Source organism: Lynx canadensis, chromosome X (assembly GCF_007474595.2).
Source record: "Lynx canadensis isolate LIC74 chromosome X, mLynCan4.pri.v2, whole genome shotgun sequence".
Lineage (NCBI taxonomy): Eukaryota > Metazoa > Chordata > Mammalia > Carnivora > Felidae > Lynx > Lynx canadensis.
In genome coordinates, this window is record NC_044321.2 from 84614419 (window position 1) to 84634661 (window position 20243).

Consider the following 20243-nt stretch of genomic DNA (forward strand, 5'->3'; position numbering starts at 1 on the left):
CAAGCCTCCATTTACTCATCTCTAAAATGGGGATGTTAATCTCCTTCAAGGAGTTGTTGGGATTAAATGAGGTAACAGACATCAAAAATAATTTTAAATTATAAAATAACTACATAAATATAAGGAAATAGTAGTACTAGCTTCCTAGTGCAAGCTACGGTAAAAAAAAAAAAGACAACTACCTTGATATTAGGGAAGGGAACACTTAACTCCAGGCTTCAATGGGACCTACACTAACCAACTCTGAGATTTTGAGCAAGGCAGTAGACATCAGTTTTCTTATCCATCAGATATCAGGGTAGGTGATTTCTAAGAGTTCTTCCAGCTCTAAAGATCCTAAGTGTACCTCATTTACTTTCACTGTCCCCCTATTATTTACTTATGATGCAGGTAACAGGACAGAAAATATGTGTGCATAAAATAAAGTACCATCACTGAATTGCCCTTTTGAGTTAACTCACAATTAAGTCCCAAAGTGGGAGTGAAATGGTCTTGATTACCATCTTTCCTTCAAAGGACTAGCTAGGCCTTCCTGTTAACTGTTTCTGTTAAGCTAGATCTGCTACTCAGGTAACAAGCTCAGAAGTTTCAGCTGTTCCTGAGACAGCAAAGAAATAGTTTGTCTAGGAATCTCCTTGGCATTAAGCCAAATACCTTTCACAAAATACTTTATATAGAGGCAGGTTTAGGCATTAAGGAATGTCCTCATATATACCTTTACTCATGGATTATTCCTTTCCAAAATATATTTGCTACAGATATTTATAAATATGTTACAAGAACCTGTTAGACTTATTGACGAATAGTAGTTTATATTTTCATTTAATCAACATTTTATTTAGTGTCTGCTATATGCCAGACATTATACTGAATTCTTAACTTACATTATCTCTGATTTCCACATATTCTTCATGTTAGCTGGGGGTTTCCCTGCTGGGGATAGAGGTACATATTCACAATGATCTCTGGTTCTGAGTACCTACTGTTTGCTGAATTTCTACTAAGTTCATTTTACAGTAGAAAATAGGAAGATTGCTTATCATCTTGCCATGCTGCACATGTTGTGTCTCTGTTCCAAACAGCATTCACCCAAGTGTGAAACCTAGCCTTTTATTCAATTTACTCATGTATTATATTCACTTGAGGCATTCATGTATGTAGTAGATTTTACTGAAGGGGAAGAAAGGATTTATTTGCAGGATTACAAGTAATCTTAAATTAACACCAAATATCTCCTACTACCTGGGATTTTTTTCCTTTTAGCTGTTCACCCCACAAAGAGGGACAGCCTTTCATTGATTCTTTCTTACCTTTCCCTTACATTTTAGATTTCCCCCTATACCCTAACTTCACTTCTTGTGTTTTTATTGAGGTCAAATTGGTATATAACTTTAACTTTTAGGTGTACAACATAATTGGACATCTGTATGTACTACAAAATGATCACCACCAAAGCCTAGTTACCATCCATCACCATTCAGTTGACCCCCTTTGCCCATCTTGCCCAACCCCTTTCCCTCTGGTAACCATCAATCTCTTCTCTGTATCTGAGTTTGTTTTTATATTATTTTGGTTTTTTTCTTAGATTCCACATATGAGTGAAATCATAGGGTATTTGTCTTTCTCTGCCTGACTTATTTCACTTAGCATAATATTCTCTCTTTCTAAAAATAATTTTAGATGTTTATTTTTGAGAGAGACAGAGAGCACGAGCAGGGGAGGGACAGAGAGAGAGGGAGACACAGAATCTAAAGCAGGTTCTAGGCTCTGAGCTGTCAGCACAGAGCCTGAAGCTGGGCTCAAACTCTTGAACTGTGAGATCATGACCTGAGCCAAAGTCAGACGCTCAACTGACTGAGCCACCCAGGTGCCCTTAGCATAATATTCTCAGGATCCATCCATGTTATTGTAAGTGGCAAAATTTCATTCTTTTTTTTTTTAATTTGTTTTTTAACGTTTATTTATTTTTGAGACAGAGAGAGACAGAGCATGAACGGGGGAGGGGCAGAGGGGGGGGCAGAGAGAGAGGGAGACACAGAATCGGAAGCAGGTTCCAGGCTCTGAGCCATCAGCCCAGAGCCTGACGCGGGGCTCGAACTCACGGACTGTGAGATCGTGACCTGAGCTGAAGTCAGACGCTTAACCGACTGAGCCACCCAGGCGCCCCAAAATTTCATTCTTTATGGCTGAATAGTCTTCCTGTGTGTGTGTGTGTGTGTGTGTGTGTGTGTGTGTGTGTGTACCAACCACATACTCTATTCATTCATCTACTGATGGACATTTAGGTTGTTTCCATATCTTGGCTATTGTAAATAATGTGGCATTGAAGATAGGGATGTATGTATCTCTTTGAATTAGTGATTTGATTTCGTGTTCTTTGGATAAATGCCCAGAATTGGAGCAGCTAGATCTTACAGTAGATCTATTCTTAACTTTTTGAGGAACTTCTATACTGTTTTCCTAGTGGCTACATCAGCTTATATTCCCACATCCTCTCTAACATTTATTTCTTGTCTTTTCGATAATAGCCATTGTAACAGGTGTGAGGTGATATTTCATTGTGGTTTTGGTTTGCATTTTTCTAATAATTAGTGATATTGAACATCTTTTCATGTGCCTGTTAGCCATCTGTATGTCTTCTTTGGAAAAAATGTCTATTCAGAACCTCTGTTCCCTTTTTAAATTAGGTTGTTCAGTTTTTTATTGTTCAATTGTAGAGCTTTTTTCTCTATTTTGGCTATTAACTCCTTATTAAATATGTGATTTGCAAATATCTTCTCCCATTGAGTAAGTTGCCTTTTTGCTTTGATGATGCTTTCCTTTGCTGTGCAGAACTTTTTAGTTTGATGTGTCTCATTTGTTTATTTTTGCTTTTGTTTTCCTTAACTTTGGAGTCAGATCTACAAACATATCACTAAGACTGATGTCAAGGAGCTTACTGCCTATGCTATCTTCTAGGAATTTTATGGTTTCAGGTTTTACATTCAAGTCTTTAATCTATTTTAATTTCTGTGTATGGTGTAAGATAGTGGTTTAGTTTCTATTCTTTTCCATATGGCTGTCGAATTTTTCCAGCACCATTTATTGAAGAGAAGGTCCTTTCTCCATTATATATTTTTGGCTCCTTTGTCATAAATTGTCTGCATATGTATGGATTTATTTCTGAGCTCTCAATTTTGTTCTATTGATCTTTGTTTTTATGCCAATACCATACTGTTTTGATTACTATATAGCTTTGTAGTATAGTTTGAACTCTGAGGGCGTGATACCTCTAGGTTTGTTCTTCTTTCTCAAGATTGCCCTGGATATTTGGGATCTTTTGTGGTTGCATACAGATTTTAGAATTATTTGTTCCAGTTCTGTGAAAAATGGATTGGAATTTTGATAGGGATTGCATTGAATCTATAGGTTGCTTTGAGTAGTATGGTCATTTTAGCAATATTCTTCCAATCCAAGAGCATGAGATATCTTTCCTTTATTTTTGTCTTATTCAGCTTCTTTCATCTTATAGTTTTCAGTGTACAGGGTTTTTTTACCTCCTTGGTTAAATTTATTCCTAGGTATTTTATTGTTATTGATGCAATTGTAAATGGGATTGCTTTCTTAATTTCTCTTTATGATAGTTCATTATTAGTGTGTAGAAATGTAACAGATTTCTGTATATTGATTCTATATTCTACAACTTTACTGAATTCATTTTTTCTAATAGTTTTTTGGGAGAAACTTCAGGGTTGTATATATACAGTATCATGTCATCTGCAGTTTTCCTACTTCCTTTCCTATTTGGATGCATTTTATTCCTTTTTCTTACCTTTTTGCTGTGGCTAGGACATCCAATACTACATTGAATAAAAGTGGCGAGAGTGGGCATCCTTGTCTTGTTCCTGATCTTAGAGGAAAAGCTTTCAGTTTTTTCACCATTGAGTATGATGTTAGCTGCGAGTTTCTCATAGATAGCCTTTATTATGTTGAGATACATTCCTTCTATACCCACTTAGTTGAGAGTTTTTATCAGAAATGGATGTTGAATTTTGTCAATGCTTTTTCTGTATCTACTGAGATGGTCATGATTTTTATCCTTCATTCTATGAATGTGGTGCATCATGTTGATTGACTTACAGATGTTGATCCATTCTTGTATCCCTGAAGTAAGTCATATTTGATCGTGCTAAATGATCTTTTTAATGTATTGTTAAATGCACTTTGCTAATGTTTAGTTGAGGATATTTGCATCTGTGTTCATCAAAGATATCGGCCTGTAATTTTCTATGTGGTATCCTTGTCTGGTTTTGGTATCAGGGTAATGCTGGTCTCGTAAAATGAGTTTGGAAGTGTTCCTTTCTCTTCAATTTTTGAAAGAGTTTGAGAAGCATAAGTATTAAATATTCTTTGAATGTTTGGTCGAATTCACCAGTGAAATCATCTGGTCCTGTCCTTTTGTTTGTTGGGAGGTTTTTGATTACTGATTTAATCTCCTTACTAGAGAATTGGTCTGTTCAGGTTTTCTATTTTCTTCATAATCAGACTTCGAAGGTTGTGTGTTACTTGGAATTTATCCATTTCTTCTAGGTTTTCCCAACTTTCTGGCATATAATTGTAGTAGTTCTTATGATCCTTTGTATTTCTGTGGTATCAGTTGTAAATTCTTTCATTTCTGATTTTATTTACTTGAGCCCTCTCTCTTTTTTTCTTGGTTGCGTAGCTAAATATTTATCAGTTTTGTTTATCTTTTCAGAGAAACGTCTCTGAAAAGTTTTATTAGTTTTATTGATCTTTTCTACTATCTTTTTAGTCTCTGTTTCATTTATTTCCACTGTGATCTTTATTATTTCCTTCCTTCTATTAATTTTAGTCTTTGTTCCTTTTTTTCCCTAGTTTCTTTAAGGTTTAAAGTTATATTGTTTATTTAAGATTTTTCTTGTTTCTTGAAGTAGGCCTATATTACCGTGAATTTCCCTCTTAGAACTGCTTTTGTTGCATCACATAGGTTTTGGTATGTTGTATTTCTGTTTCCATTTGTCTCTAGGTATGTTTTTTCTTTGATTTTTTTTTTTTAGTGACTCATTGGTTGTTCAGTAGTATGTTTCATTTCTACATTTTTGTGTTTTTTCCATTTTTTTAAATGTTTATTTGTGAGAGAGAGACAGACAGACAGACAGAGTGTGAGCAGGGGAGGGGCAGAGAGAGAGCGAGACACGGAATCCCAAGCAGGCTCCGGGCTCCGAGCTGTCAGCACAGAGCCCGACGTGGGGCTTGAACTCATGAACCGTGAGATCATGACCCAAGCCAAAGTCAGACGCTTAACCAGCTGAGCCACCCAGGCGCCCCTCCACTTTTCTTTAATTGATTTCTAGTTTTATAACCATTATGGTTGGAAAAGATGCTTGATATGACTTCAATCTTCTTGAATTTTAGACTTGTTTTGTGATACAACATGTAATTTATCTTGGAGAATGTTTCATGTGCACTTGACAAGAATGTATATTCTGCTGCTTTTGGATGGAATGTTCTGTATATATCTATCAAGCCCATCTGGTCTGATGTGTTGTTTAAGGCTGATGTTTCTATATTGATTTTCTCTCTGGATGATCTATACAGTGATGTATATGGAGTGTTAATGTCCTCTACTGTTATTGTATTGCTGTCAATTTCTCCTTTTAGGTCTGTTAATACTTGCTTTATATATGCTGGTGCTTCTGTGATGGGTGTGTGTGTATATATATATATATATATATATATATATATATACACATATATATTTGTAAATGTTATATCTTCTAGCTGGATTGGCCCCTTTACGTAATGTCCTTCTTTGTCTTTTTTACAGTCTTTGTTTTAAAGTCTGTTTTGTCTGGTATGAGTATAGCTACACCATCTTTCTTTTCATTTCCATTTGCATGGAATATCTTTCTCTGTCCCTTCACCTTCAGTCTCTTTACTTTTGACGTGAGTCTCTTGTAGGTAGTGTAAAGTTGGGTCTTTTTTTTATCCACTCACCCACTCTGTACCTTTTGATTTTAGAATCTAGTCCGTTTTACATTTAAAGTAATTATTGATAGATATTGACTTATTGACATTTTGTTACTTGTTTTCTGGCTTTTTTGTAGTTTCTTCTCTTTCTTCTTTTTCTCTTCCCTTGTGGTTTAAGGGCTTCTTTAGTGTTATATTTAAATTTCTTTCTTTCTTTTTAAAAAAAATGTTTGTTTGTTTAGAGAAGGGAAGAGAGCACACAAGTGTGGGAGGGGCAGAGAGATCCCAAGCAGGCTTCGTGCTGTCAGCACAGAGCTGGACACAGGGCTTGATCTCACAAACCATGAGATCATGACCTGAGCCTAAATCAAGAGCTGGACACTCAACCAACTGAGCCACGCAGGTGCCCCTAGGTTTCTTTCTTATTTAGTGTATTTACTAAAGTTTTTGCCTTGTGGTAACCATGATGTTTGTATGTAACATAATGTGTATATAATGGTAGGTTTTAAGTTGATAGGAACTTAAATTTGAACACATTTCAAAACTTCACATTTTTAGTCCCCCCCCATTTTATGTCTTTGTCACATTCTACATCTTTTTGTTCTATGCAACCCTTAAATAATTACTATAGTCTTAAATTTACTATTGTCTGTTAATCTTATACTTGTTTTATAAGTGATTAATCCGTTCTCTTTACCATGTACTTACCTTTTCCAGAGAGATTATTACTTTCGTAAATTTTCTATTGATTAGTGCCATTTCTTTTCAGCTTAAAGAAGTCCCTTTAACATTTCTTGTAAGGCTGATTTAATGGTTGACAAACTTGTTCTGTTTTTACTTATCTAAGAAACTCTTAATCTCCCCTTCAATTCTGAATGATAACCTTGCTGGGTAGAGAATTCTTGCTTGGAAATTTTTTTTGCTTCCAGCACTTGAATATGTCATACCACTCCCTTCTGGCCTGCAAAGTTTCTGGTGAAAAATCTGCTCGTAGACTTATGGGGCTTCCCCTGTAGGTAGCAAGTTGGTTATTCTCTTGCCTCTTTTAAGATTCTCTCTTTAATTTTTACCATGTTAATTATAGTGGTTTTGGTTTTGGTTTTGTTTTTGGTGTGTATCTCTTTGTGTTTGTCTTATTTGGAACTCTCTGGGGTTCCTGGACCTTGTTCTTTCATTTAGAACATATTCCTCTCATTTTGCCTGATGTTCTGTATTTATTTCTCTGTATTATGCAAATCAACTACCTTTCCCAGACTTGATGGAGTGATCTTGTGTAGCATAGAGCTCAGCAGTGCTATCCCCCTGGCCACCTCCACCAGGCTCGAGGGACGATGCCTGTGTGAGCTGGGCATTACTGCTTGCTTTGGTGGGGCCACAGCTCTGGCATGGGGGTGGGCAGGGCCCTCAGTGGGGTGTACCATCTAGCACCAACAGGTTAGAGGAAGAGTTCTAAAATGTCACTGCCAGTACCAGCATTAGCAAGTTAGAGTGAGTTATCAAAAATGGCACTTGCCAGTGTCTCCATCCTCAGATAGAGTCCCAACAAATTTTCTGGCTCTCTGGCACACACTTAAAGCTGGTATTTTTACAATGGTTCAAATGGTAAGTGAGTCTGTGCATTGAGCCCTTTGAGAGAGGGTTCTCTGTTCTCTATTTTAATGGTTTTCCTGAAACTAATCCCTGTTGGTTTTCAAAGCCAGGCACTTTGGGGGCTTGTCTTGCCTATGCAAGATCTAGGGGCTGGGGTGCCTGATGTGAAGCATAGACCCCTTGCTTCTTAGGGAAAAGTTCCGTATGTTTGAGATTCCTCTCAATTGTGGATCACTGTATCTGGGGTGGGTTTTGTTTTGTTGTGTTTTGTTTTGTCCGTTTTTGATGAGACTATGTCTCTGTCTCACCCATTTTGATGCTACTCTTTTATCCTTTATTGTGGGGGCTCTTTTTATTTAGTTTTCAGCTCTTTTTTGAAGGAAATTATTCCATATGTCATACAACTAATTTGTTGTGTCTATGGGAGGAGGTGAATTCAGGATCTTCCTATGCTACCATCTTGAATTCCCAATTTCATTTCTGATCCAAGTATGCATATTTTAGTCCTTAGTCCCTAAATGAGTCTGGGGCTTGCTTTCTCATATCTAGACTCAGGTACATATATGTTCAGTGAAACAAGAAAGACTTACTACTACTTTATCAGACTCTACCCTTCTTATAAGGCAGTAGTGGTTATAAACAGCAATTTTCCCCCTAATACCAAATAACACTGTAAGGATTGGTATTATCTGCATGGTATAGGTGATTAAACAAGTTTAAAGATTTAATCAGTCACCTGTCCAGGACTATTCATTTAGTAAGTGACAAAGTCATATTTTGAATCTAGGTCCATTTGAATACAAATCCTGTACACTTTTTACAAATAAGACACAATTCAAAAAAGAAATGGGAAAAGATGCATTTTAAGATACTCTAAGGTTGAAAATAGGAAGTGCTTTGAAAATTCATACATCTGAATCCATTTGCAATAGTAGCTTTGTCATTGGGTTATTGCAATAGTAGTTTTGTCATTGTAATCCAAAGGTACTATTTAAGAACGTAGGGAAACATAAGTGAAAAGTTTCAGTAATTTGAAAATTCTGCCTGATAAGTGGGACATTTATTATGGATAATTAAATTATCATTAAAAATGTTATTTATAATTGTACCTGAAAAATATTTATTAATCCTCTCTCCCTTTTTCACCATATTTCTTTTAAAAATATTTTTTCTAATATGATTTTTATATTGCAGAGACAACTAAAGGCAGATGCTAAAAAAGCTATTGGAAGGCTTCAACTGCGTACACTGAAACAAGGAGACAAGGTACATTTATGACTTTTAAATCCTGTTTGTTTTAAAGCAATGCTACCAAGTTACTGTTAAAACAAAATGTTCTTCCGAAGTATGCTTTTCATTGGAATTTATAAATCTTATTGACTTTTTTTAATCTATTTGATACTTGAAGTAGGCTGAGTAATGACCAGTGGCTTCCTTAGATATCTAGGTTTTAATCCTTGGAACCTGTAAATATTACCTAATATGGTAGAAAGGACTTTGCAGATAAAATTAAGTTAAGGATCTTGAGATGAGGAGATTATCCTGGATTATCCAGGTAGCTCCTAAACATAATCACAGTGTTGTTATGAGAGGAAGAAAAAGGGAGATTGGACTGCAGTACAGTAGAATATGTGACCAAGGAAGCAAGAAGGTTATAGTGATGCCAGAAAGGGGTCATGAGCCAAGGAATACAGCCAGCTTCTAGAAGCTAGAAAAGGTGAGGAAATGGATTATCCCCCTGAAGCCTCCAGAAGGTACATGGCACTGCCAAAACATTGACTTTTAGGCTTCTGATTTCCAGAACAATAAAAAAATAAATTTGTGTTATTTTAAGACACTAAGTTATGATAATTTTTTATAGCAAAAACAGGGAACTAACACAATTCCTCAGTGCAACTTTACTTGAACAGTTTTAGATTTAGGACAGTTAAAACTGCCATTGGTGTGTAAAACATATATCAAAGATACCTATAAAAATAACTATAGAGCTTATTGAAATAATAATTACCATTTATAATAGCACTCAGACCATTAAGTACTTAGGTATAAATCTTGCAAAATACATACACGATCTATATGCTGAAAACTGCAAAACACCAATGAAAGAAATCAAAGGACCAAAAAAATGGAGAGATATGCCATATTCATGGGTCAGAAGACTCACTGTTGTTAAGATGTCAAATCCCCCCAAACTAATCTATAGATTCAGTGCACTTCCAATCAGAATCCTAGTGGGATCATTTGTATTTATTGACAAGTTGGTGCTAAGTTTATATGGAAAAGCAAAAGAACTAGAATAACCAAAACAGTCGTTATAATGAAGAACAAATTTGGATGACTCACATTTCCCTAATTTTCAGAATTATTTTGAAGATACAATAGACAATATAGTGTGGTATTGGAGAGAGGCTAGACCTTTAGATCAAGGGAATAGAAGAGAGTCCAGGAGAAGACCCACATGTATATGGTCAGTTGATTTTCAACAAAGTTACAAAGGCACTTCAATGAAGCAAGGGTAGTCAATTGTTGGCTCTCCATATGCAATGATTAGGTATCTTTATGCAAAAACCATGAACCTCAATTCATACTTCATACTGTCTGTAAAATTTAAGTCAAAATGGATCACAGACCTAAATATAAAACCTAGAACCATGAAATTCTTAGAAGAAAACTTTGGAGAAAAATATCTTCAAGACTTGGGCTAGGCACAGATTACTTAGATAAGACAGCAAAAACAAATCCATTAAAGAAAAGAAAGAAATCTAACTTTGTCAAAATAAAGAACCTTTGTTCTTTGACATTGTTACGAGAATGAACATACAAGTCACAGACTGAGACAGAATATTTGCAAATTACATGGCTGATAAGGGACTATATCTAGAATATATAAAGAACTCTCAAATGTCAGTAGTAAGAAAACAAACAGCATACTGAAAAATGGTGAAACAGACATTTACCAGAGAAAATATATGGATGGCAAAAAAGCACATGAAAAGATGCTCAATATCATTAGTCATTAGGCAAATGTGAGTTAAAATCATAATGAGGTACTACAACACATTCATTAAAATGGCAAAACTAGTACACCTGACAATAACCAAGCACTGGCCAGTTGTGGAACAACTGAACTCTTACGGATTTGCTGGTAAGAATACAATGTATAGCTAGTTTGGAAGACAATTTGGCAGTTCTTTATGAAGTAAAAAATAACCCTTTCTGAAGAACCCAGCAATCTCACTGCTAGATAGTTAACCTAGAGGGAAAAAAACATGTTCAAATAAAAATTTACACATAATTGTTCATGGCTGCTTTACTCATATTTACCAAAAACTGGAAAGAACCCAAATGTCCTTCAAATGGTAAATGGATAACTAAACTGTGGCACATCCATATCATGGAATACTATTTAGCAGTAAAAAAGGGTGTGTGTGTGGTGGGGGAGGACCCTATTGATACAATAATATGCATGAGTCTTAAATGTATTGTGTTAAGTGGAAGAAGCCAAATTAAAAGGCAGTATAATACACGATTCCATTTATATGGCACTCAAGAAAAGCAAAAAGTATAGGAACTGAAAAATCCATGTGTTTGCCAGACGGTGGGGTTGAGTGAAAGTAGCAGTTAATTACAAAGACATATAGAGGAATTTGTTGGGGTAATTGAAGTATCCTATATCTTGATTGTGGTGAAGATTAAGTGACGGCATATTTGTCCACACTTGCAAAACTCTATACTAAAAACTGCGAATTTTGCTGCATGTGAATTATACCTTAATTTTTCTGAAATTGGGAGCATAGCTTTAGAACTTGTACAAATGACATTTGAATTCTAACACCAATTAACAGCATGCATTTGTTCAAATCACTGCTACCTGTTTCTCTTTGTACTGTTCCTCTTTTGGTTGACTCTATTTTCTTACCTTTTTTAAGTCTAAATTATTTTCAAATTTCAATTGTATAAGAGTGTTATCAATGATAGTCACAATGTTTTACATTAGATCCTCAGACCTTATTCGTATTATATCTGAAAGTTTGTACACGTTTTACCATCTACTCCCTATTTCCCCCATCCTCCAGCTCCTGGCAACCACTTTTCTACTGTTTCTATAAATTTGACCATTTTTAGATTCCAATTAAGTCTAAATAATTTTAAATCACTTTTTGAAAGAATCTATGCAATTTAAATACATATATATTGTGATCTTGCTCTGTAGTTTAATGTATTTTTTCTTATCCATCAGAGTAACAATAACTATTTGCTCATAGGAAATTGGTCCTGATGGAGATAGTTGTGCTGTGTGTATTGAACTATATAAACCAAATGATTTGGTGCGCATCTTAACCTGCAAGTAAGTTTGATTTTCTTTTATATCATCAGTAAAAATATCTGGTTTATTGAAATGATTATAATGGGGGAAACTATTTTGAATGTTTCCAAATTGAGGTATTTGGTTTATTTTCATTTTTTATTCATTTTCATTTTTTTTATTTTATTTTTTATTTTTTAAAATTTATATCCAAATTAGTTAGCATATAGTGAAACAATGATTTCAGGAGTAGATTCCTTAATGCCTCTTACCCATTTAGCCCATCCCCCTTCCCACAACCCCTCCAGTAACCCTCAGTTTGTTCTCCTTATTTATGAGTCTCTTCTGTTTTGTCCCCCTCCTGTTTTTATATTATTTTTGTTTCCCTTCCCTTATGTTCATCTGTTTTGTCTCTTAAAGTCCTCATATGAGTGAAGTCATATGATTTTTGTCTTTCTCTGACTGACTAATCTCTGGAAAACAGTATGGAGGGTCTTCAAAAAATTAAAAATAGAACTATCCTAGGACCCAGCAATTGCACTACTAGGCATTTATCCAAGAGATACAGGTGTGCTGTTTCAAAGGGACACATGCACCCCCATGTTTATAGCAGCACTATCAACAATAGCCAAAGTATGGAAAGAGCGTTTATTTTCATTTAAATATAGGTGAATGCTTTATATTTTAATATCATTGAAATAGGTATAAGGCTAATTATATAAAGTTTCCACAATCTGGTATAATTTAGAAACCAGTTCCATATAAAACTAAGAACCTAGCCAGCACCATAACCATAGTGTGTGTGTGTGTGTGTATTTTACTGGATTATTTAATTTAAAATCATTTTAATAGTCCTGTTGAAGGAAAAAAATTCATCTCAATGGGCACCTGTTTGGAAGTCTTCATTGTTTAGTTTTTCATTATCCGTCTCCTGGAAACTGTTCTTAACACTCTTTCTTTTAGCTATTAAATGGTGATGTTCTTAGAACTTATCACATGGCCTAAAGTATCAGCATTATCTTGTGCTCTGTACTATACTTTATTATTGAGAATGACTGTGCCATTTTTATAGTTAAGGAATGACAAGACAATAGCGATCTGAAATACTGAACAAGTCTTAGGTCAGGTAATGTCTTAGCCAGTTTTGAAGTAGTAAGTATTGAAAATAGCGGGTTTTTTTTTTGAAACTAAGGTAATGAGGCTTTTATATTTAAAACTTCTATATTATGAAATTTCCAAGTTTTGTTTCTGTGGCTCCTTTATAGTTTTTAATGCTGTAATAGTGTGTTTAAAAGAAAAAAGTCATCTGTTAGAAAAACTAAATAAAAATATAGGGTAACCTGTTAGTATATTAGGCCAAGTGTTGTTGCTATTTCACAACTGATAACCAAATTATGTGTCTTTTTTCTTTCACTAGCCATATTTTCCATAAGACATGTGTTGACCCTTGGCTGTTAGAACACAGAACTTGCCCCATGTGCAAATGTGACATACTCAAAGCTTTGGGAATTGAGGTAAATATTGCTGAACTATTTAACTATTTAGGTGAAGGAACTTAAGTTATTTATGTACCTGGGCCTTCAGGAAAATAACATGCCTAATTTTTAGCTACATAACACGCCAGACTTGTGATTTATACCAAAAATTGGACCTATTTTACATCATATTGACAGTGAGGTGCCATTTTGGACCACCTCCATTTTTCTTCTTCTTCCCTCTTATTATTTGGTCAGAATTTTAAGTGATGGCTTGTGATACCTGTTGCATTTTTTTCTCTTATTATTGCACAGCCACCAAACTTGTAGTTAAATGAGCATCTGTGTTTCTTGACTTTAGAAGATACATAGATGATACCGATTCTGAGTTCCCCTGGGGGACAGCATGAGATGTTGTTGTTATTTATGAATAATTTTAGATTTACAGAAAAGTTGCAAAGACGATGCAGAGGGTTCCCAGATACCTCTCACCAGTTTTTACTATTGTTAACATTTTGCATTACTGTGGTACATATGTCAAAAGTGAGAAACTGACATTGAGTCATTACTATTAACTAAACATCAGACTTTGAGTTTTGCCAGCAAACTGCCTTTTGAAACTGCTGGAGGTGAACTTGACCCAGAGTGGTTTTCTGGGTTTTTTTGTTTGGAGTACCTACCTTGTACCAGCCATTATATTATGAAGTGTTGGGATCACCCAAATGAACATCAGATGTGAAGGCAATCTGCCTATAACTTCTTTCATCCCATTTTGAACCCAGTTACTCCAACTGCTCTGGCTGGGGCCAGCAAGAGATTTTTGTGATCATCAAAAGGGATTATAGGCTTAAAAGGTTAAGAAGCATTGCTCTAATAAGTCACTTATGAAGAAACTTTGTAATGATATGTCAGGGAAAAGCATGTACTCTGAGCGTCTTTTAATTAGTTCAAATGCTTTCCAAAGGCGGATGTTGAAGATGGACCAGTGTCTTTACAAGTCCCTGTATCCAATGAAATATCAAATAGTGCCTCTCCTCACGAAGAGGATAATCGCAGTGAGACTGCATCGTCTGGATATGCTTCTGTTCAGGGAGCAGATGAGCCACCTTTGGAAGAACACGTGCAGTCAGCAAGTAAGCACCATGCTGAGGGGCAAGGAGGGCCCCACAAATGATCCATTGAGGATCATATTCCTGGCAGAGTGCTCCTGCTTTTTAGTGTTTGTTCCTTTCATTCATTAAATACATTCCAGGTTTTTTCTAGTAACAGTGATGCAGTACAGGATACACCCCTACTTTAACTCAATATGCACATATTCAAATGTCTCTGAAACAGATGAAATGCGTCAGGATTATTCACAGAATAAAAATATTTTTTATTGGATAGCTTCTCTCTGATGGATTTAAGTATTGGCTATTAACTTACAGAGGCTGATGAGAAACTTCAAACTTTAGAAGCCGTTGTTTATTGTGGAGCAATCAGAAATTAAGGTAGAGGGGTCCTGAAATGATAAAATAGAATTCAGTTTACAAAAGCTTGATTTCGCAGGAACCCATGTTTTGCACAGATTAGAAACTGTGTATAAGAATATGTGCTGCCACCTGTTGATTATTTACCATGAAATGAACAAACCATAGAAACTAAAATTGAATATATATTTTCAAAATTCACGTGAATCAATACTGTAACTTGGTAATGTCCGTCCAGTGGAGAAATTTTAGGGAATTTTGTTACTTTTTTCCCTTAGAAAGAGAAGACCCTCATACAAATTATTTTTTCTTTCTTTAACTGCTACCTTTTTCATGGTTTTTGTTGGTTTGATGGTTCTCAATCCTCATTTTGAAATAACCTAATCCTGGCATTAAAAGTAGAAGAAAACGAAATGTTAATATGATTAATCAAAGTTTCAGCTTCCTATGACTTAAACCTTTATCCTCTGTAGGCTTATCAGTGCCATAGACATCATTCCTGAAGATGTCAAGAGCAGTGCCATCACGCAAAATGTGCACTTTGTATTTCTTGTAATCTAATCTTAAGACATTTCTTGGAGTACAGAGTAGTCATAAGAACCTTAATAGTGGATTATTCTACCTATAATAGAGAATCATTGTCTATTTGCCCCAGGTGATTTTTTGTTTCCACAACTGTGTGATAATAGAATTCAGTGATGATAAGGGAGAGTGTACAGGATAATTCAGTTTATATTTAGGCTTGTTAAAAAGGTCCAGTCAACTTCTCTGTGTGCTCTGTTCTTCTTGTGAGGCAAGGTGGTAAGCAGAACGGTTTTTGCAGAGAATTTGACGAGCAAATGAAATGATGATCAACATTCCTCCCCCTGTATTCTTTATCTGGATAAATGGTAGTAACACCCAATCAGGTGCCTCAAACCAGAAACTAGGGAGACCCTAGATCCTTCCGTCTCCTCTTTCTTATTGATTCAATATCCCTTTTCTGTAATCCATCTCCTAATTTCCAACCTTAATTCCACAGTCATAGTTTGAGCCACTGTTTTCTCTCTGCCCATTCCTTTCACTCTTCTTCCTCCCAAGAAATTGGGGAACCCAGTCTAACTCCTGGTCCTCCTTTAAAACTTACCCCCCTTTGAAAAGCCTCCTTTGGCTCACCTGTATGGCCCTGCCGTCTGCTTTCACAGAATTTCTGGCATTGCATTTATTTTACTGAATTGTATTAAAACTTTTAAAACATTTGGATAGGGACAGTGTCTTATTAGTCACTGTCATATACCCAGCACCTAGAACAGCCTGGCACACAGTAGATACTCAAATGTTGAATGAATGACCAGATAGAATAGATTTAATTTTATCTATGATTATGTATTACTAGTGTGGGTATCTTGCCTATCAGCCACTTATTAATGTGGTGATAGTGGTTTAAATAACTTTGCAAACATATAGTTGATTAGTTCATGTCCATTTGTTCCATCGTGGCACTAAGTTCTATTAGAGCACTGGTTTTAAAACTAAAGTATGCATCAAGTCACCTGGAGGGCTTGTTAAAACAGATGGACCACCACCCGTTTCTGACTCAGTGGGTTTGGAATAGGGCCTGAGAATTTTTGTTTCTGGTGATACTGAGGCTGCTGGTCCAGGGACCACACTTTGAGAACCACTAAATAAAGCCCTAGTTCTTAACCCTAACTGCACATTAAAATCATTCAGAGGTCACCTGGATGGCTCAGTTGTTTGAGCGTCCTGTTCTTGACTATGGCTCAGGTCATGATCTCACAATCTGTGGGTTTGAGACCCGCGTCAGGCTCTGTACTATACAGACTGCTTGGGATTCTCTCTCTCCCTTTCTCTCTGCCCTTCCCCCACGTTTGTGCACTGTTTCTCTCTCTCTCTCTCTCTCTCTCTCTCTCTCTCTCTCCCTCCCTCCCTCCCTCAAAATAAATTAACTTAAATCAGTAGATTTTTTAAAAAACTCACTCAGAGAAACTTTAAATATCACTGATGCCTGGACATTACACCAGAATGGTTAAATCAGAATCCATGAAGGGTGGGGCCCAAGCACAGGTTTTGTTTTTCAATTTTTAATTTAAATTTTGGTACAGTTTCAGGCTAAGTGTTTCAGAAATAGTACAAATAATACCCATATACCCTTTGCCCAACTTCTCCAAATGTTAACACCTTCTATAACCATATATAATTATTAACACCAGAAAATTAACTGATAAAATGTTATTAACTAAATGACAGACCTTACTCAAATTTCACCCATTGACCCACTAATGTCCTTTTTCTGTCTCAGGATCCCACATTGCATTTCCCCTTTACTCTTTTTCCCCCAGACTTATTGATATATATTTGACACATAACATTGTGTAAGTTTAAGGTATACAGCATGATTTGACACACCTGTATATTGCAAAACGATTACCACAGTAAGGTTGGTTAGCAAATCCACCTCACATAATTACAAATTTGTGTGTGTGTTTGGTGACAGTATTTAAGATCTACTCTCTTAGCAACTTTCAGGTATATCCAATAATTCCACTACTGGGTATTTACCCAAAGAAAACAAAAACAGTAATTCAAAAGATATGTGCACCCTTACATTTATTGCAGCATTATTTACAATAGCCAGGATATAGAAGCAACCTAAGTGTCCATTAATAGACAAATGGATAAGGAAGATATGGTATATATAATAAAATAGAATATTACACAGCTATAAAAAAGGATGAGATGATGCCATTTGTGACAAGGATGGACCAAAAGGATATTATGCTAAATGAAGTAAGTCAGACCAAGAAAGGCAAATACCATATTATTTCACTCATGTGGAATCTACAAAAAATGAATAAGCAAACAAAAAGCAGAATCAGACCTGTAAATACAGAAAACAGAGTGATGGTTGCCATAGGGAAGAAGCCAGGGGGGTGGGCAAAATGGAGGAAAGAGAGTGTGAGATCCAGGCTTCCAGTTATGGAATGAATATGTCATGGGAATAAAGGACACAGTATAAGGACATAGTCAATGATGTGGTAATAACATTGTATGGTGACAGATGGTAGCTACATGTAAGGTTAAAATAGCATGATATATAAACTTTTAGAAGTATGTAATACAGTATTGCTAACTGTAGATATGATGCCATATATTAGATCTCCAGAACTTATTCATCTTATAGCTGAGCATTTGTGCCCTTTGGTCAACACTTCCCCATCTCCTCTGCTCCTAGCCCCTGGCAACCACCATTCTACTCTCTGTTTCTGAGTTTTTAAGACTCCACAGATAAATGACATTGTGCAGTATTTGTTTTTCTGTGTCTTACTTCATTTAGCATAAATGCCTTCAAGGTCCATCCTTCTTTCTCTTGGCTGAATAATATTCCTCTGTGTGTGTGTGTGTGTGTGTGTATCATATTTTCTTTATCCATTCATCTGTCAGCTGATACTTAGGATATTTCCATATCTTGGTTATTTTGAATAATGCTGCAGTGAACATGGGGGTACAGATATCTCTTCAAGATTGTGATTTCATTTCCTTTGGATATATACCCCAAACTGGAATTGCTGGATCATATGGTACTTATACTTTTAATTTTTTTGAGGAACCTCCATGCTGTTTTCATAGTGGCTGTGCCAGTTTACATTCCCACCAACAGTGCACTGGGATCCCTTTCTCCACATCCTTACCAGCACTTATCTCTTATCTTTTTGATAGTAACTATTCTAACAAGTATGAGGTGATTAGTGTTTTTGATTTGCATTTCCCTGATGATTACTGATAATGATCATCTTTTCATGTACCTGTTGGCCATTTGTACATACTCTTTGAGAATAGATCTATTCAGGGGCTCCAGTGTGGCTCAGTTGGTTAAGCATTCAACTTTGGCTTAGGTCATGATGTCATGGTTCATGAGATCGAGCCCCACATTGGGCTCTGTACTAACAGCACAGAGCCCACTTCGGGTCCTCTGTCCCTTCCTCGCTGGTGTTCTCTCTCTCTCTCTTTCTCAAATAAACCTTAAAAAAAAGAAAATATATTCAGTTTCTATTTTCAGTGCCTATTTTAATTGGATTATTTGGGGGTTGTTTGTTGCTACATTGTATGAGTTTCTTATATATTTTAGATATTAATCCTTTATATGATATGCAAATACATAAATACGATATTATATATTGTTTCCCATTCTGTAAGTTGCCTCTGCACTCTATTGTTTCTTTTGCTGTGCAGAAGCTTTTTAGTTTGATGTAGTTCCCCTTGTTGATTTGTGCTTTGGTGTCCTATACAAAAAATCATTGCCAGGACCAGTGTCAAAGAGCTTTTCCCATATGTTTTCTTCTAGGGATTTTATGGTTTCAGATCTTATGTTTAAGTCCTTAACCCATTTAGAGTTCATTTTTGTGAGTGGTGTAAGATAGGGGTCCATTTTCATTCTACCATATGTGAATATCCAGTTTACCCAACACCACTTACTGGCTTTTCCCCATTGAGTGTTTTTGGCTCCCTTGTCAAATATTAGGTGACTACATGTGCATTGGTTTATTTCTGGGCCCTCAATTCTGTTCCATTGGTCTATGTGTCTGTTTTTATGCCAGTATACTATTTTGGTTACTATACCTTTGTAGTATAGTTTGAAATCAGAAAGTGTGATGCCTCCAACTTTGTTCTTCTTTCTCAGAATTGCTTTGGATATCCAGGGTCTTTGCAGTTCCATATACATTTTAGGATTGTTATTTCTGTGAAAAATGCCATTGGAATTTTGATAGGAATTGCATTGAATTTATAGATGGATTTGGGGTATATGGACATTTTAACAATATTCTTCTAATTCATGAACCTAGGATATCTTTCCATTTGTTTGTATTTTCTTCAATATCTTTCATCAAAGTTTTCAGTATAGATATTTTACCTCCTTGGTTAAACTTATTCCTAAGTATTTTATTGTTTTTGATGCTATTATAAACGGAATTGTTTTATTTCTCTTTCAAATATTTCATTGTTAGTGTATAGAAATGTGACTGGTTTTTGTATGTTGATTTTGTATCCTGCAGCTTTACTGAATTCATTTATTAGTTCTACTAATCTTTTGGTGGAGTCTTAATCATTTTCTCTATATAAGGTCATGTCATGTGGATATAATTTTACTTCTTCCTTTCTGATTTTGAGGCCCTTTCTTTTCTTGACTAATTGCTCTGGCTACAATTTCTAGTACTATGTTGAATAGAAGTGGTAGAAGTAGGTACCCTTGTCTTGTTTCTGATTTTAGAGAAAAAGGTTTTGTTTTTAGCTTTTCACTGTTGAGGATGTTAGGTGTGAGTTTGTCATAAATGGCCTTTATTATGTTTGGATATGTTCCTTTTCTACCCAATTTGTTGAGTGGTCCACATTGCATTTAATGGTCGTATCTTCATCTCCAATCTGTGGTTGTTCCTT

General features: G+C 35.7%; 1 protein-coding gene across 1 annotated transcript in view; it reads left to right on the forward strand.

The window, feature by feature from the left end:
- Positions 1–20243, forward strand: part of RNF128 (ring finger protein 128) — a 63174-nt gene that overhangs the window by 40050 nt on the left and 2881 nt on the right. Inside the window, exons 3-6 of the mRNA XM_030306124.1 lie at positions 8755–8826; positions 11826–11908; positions 13284–13380; positions 14306–14474. Coding sequence (XP_030161984.1) covers positions 8755–8826; positions 11826–11908; positions 13284–13380; positions 14306–14474 — 421 coding nt within the window. The remainder of the gene's footprint in view (positions 1–8754; positions 8827–11825; positions 11909–13283; positions 13381–14305; positions 14475–20243) is intronic.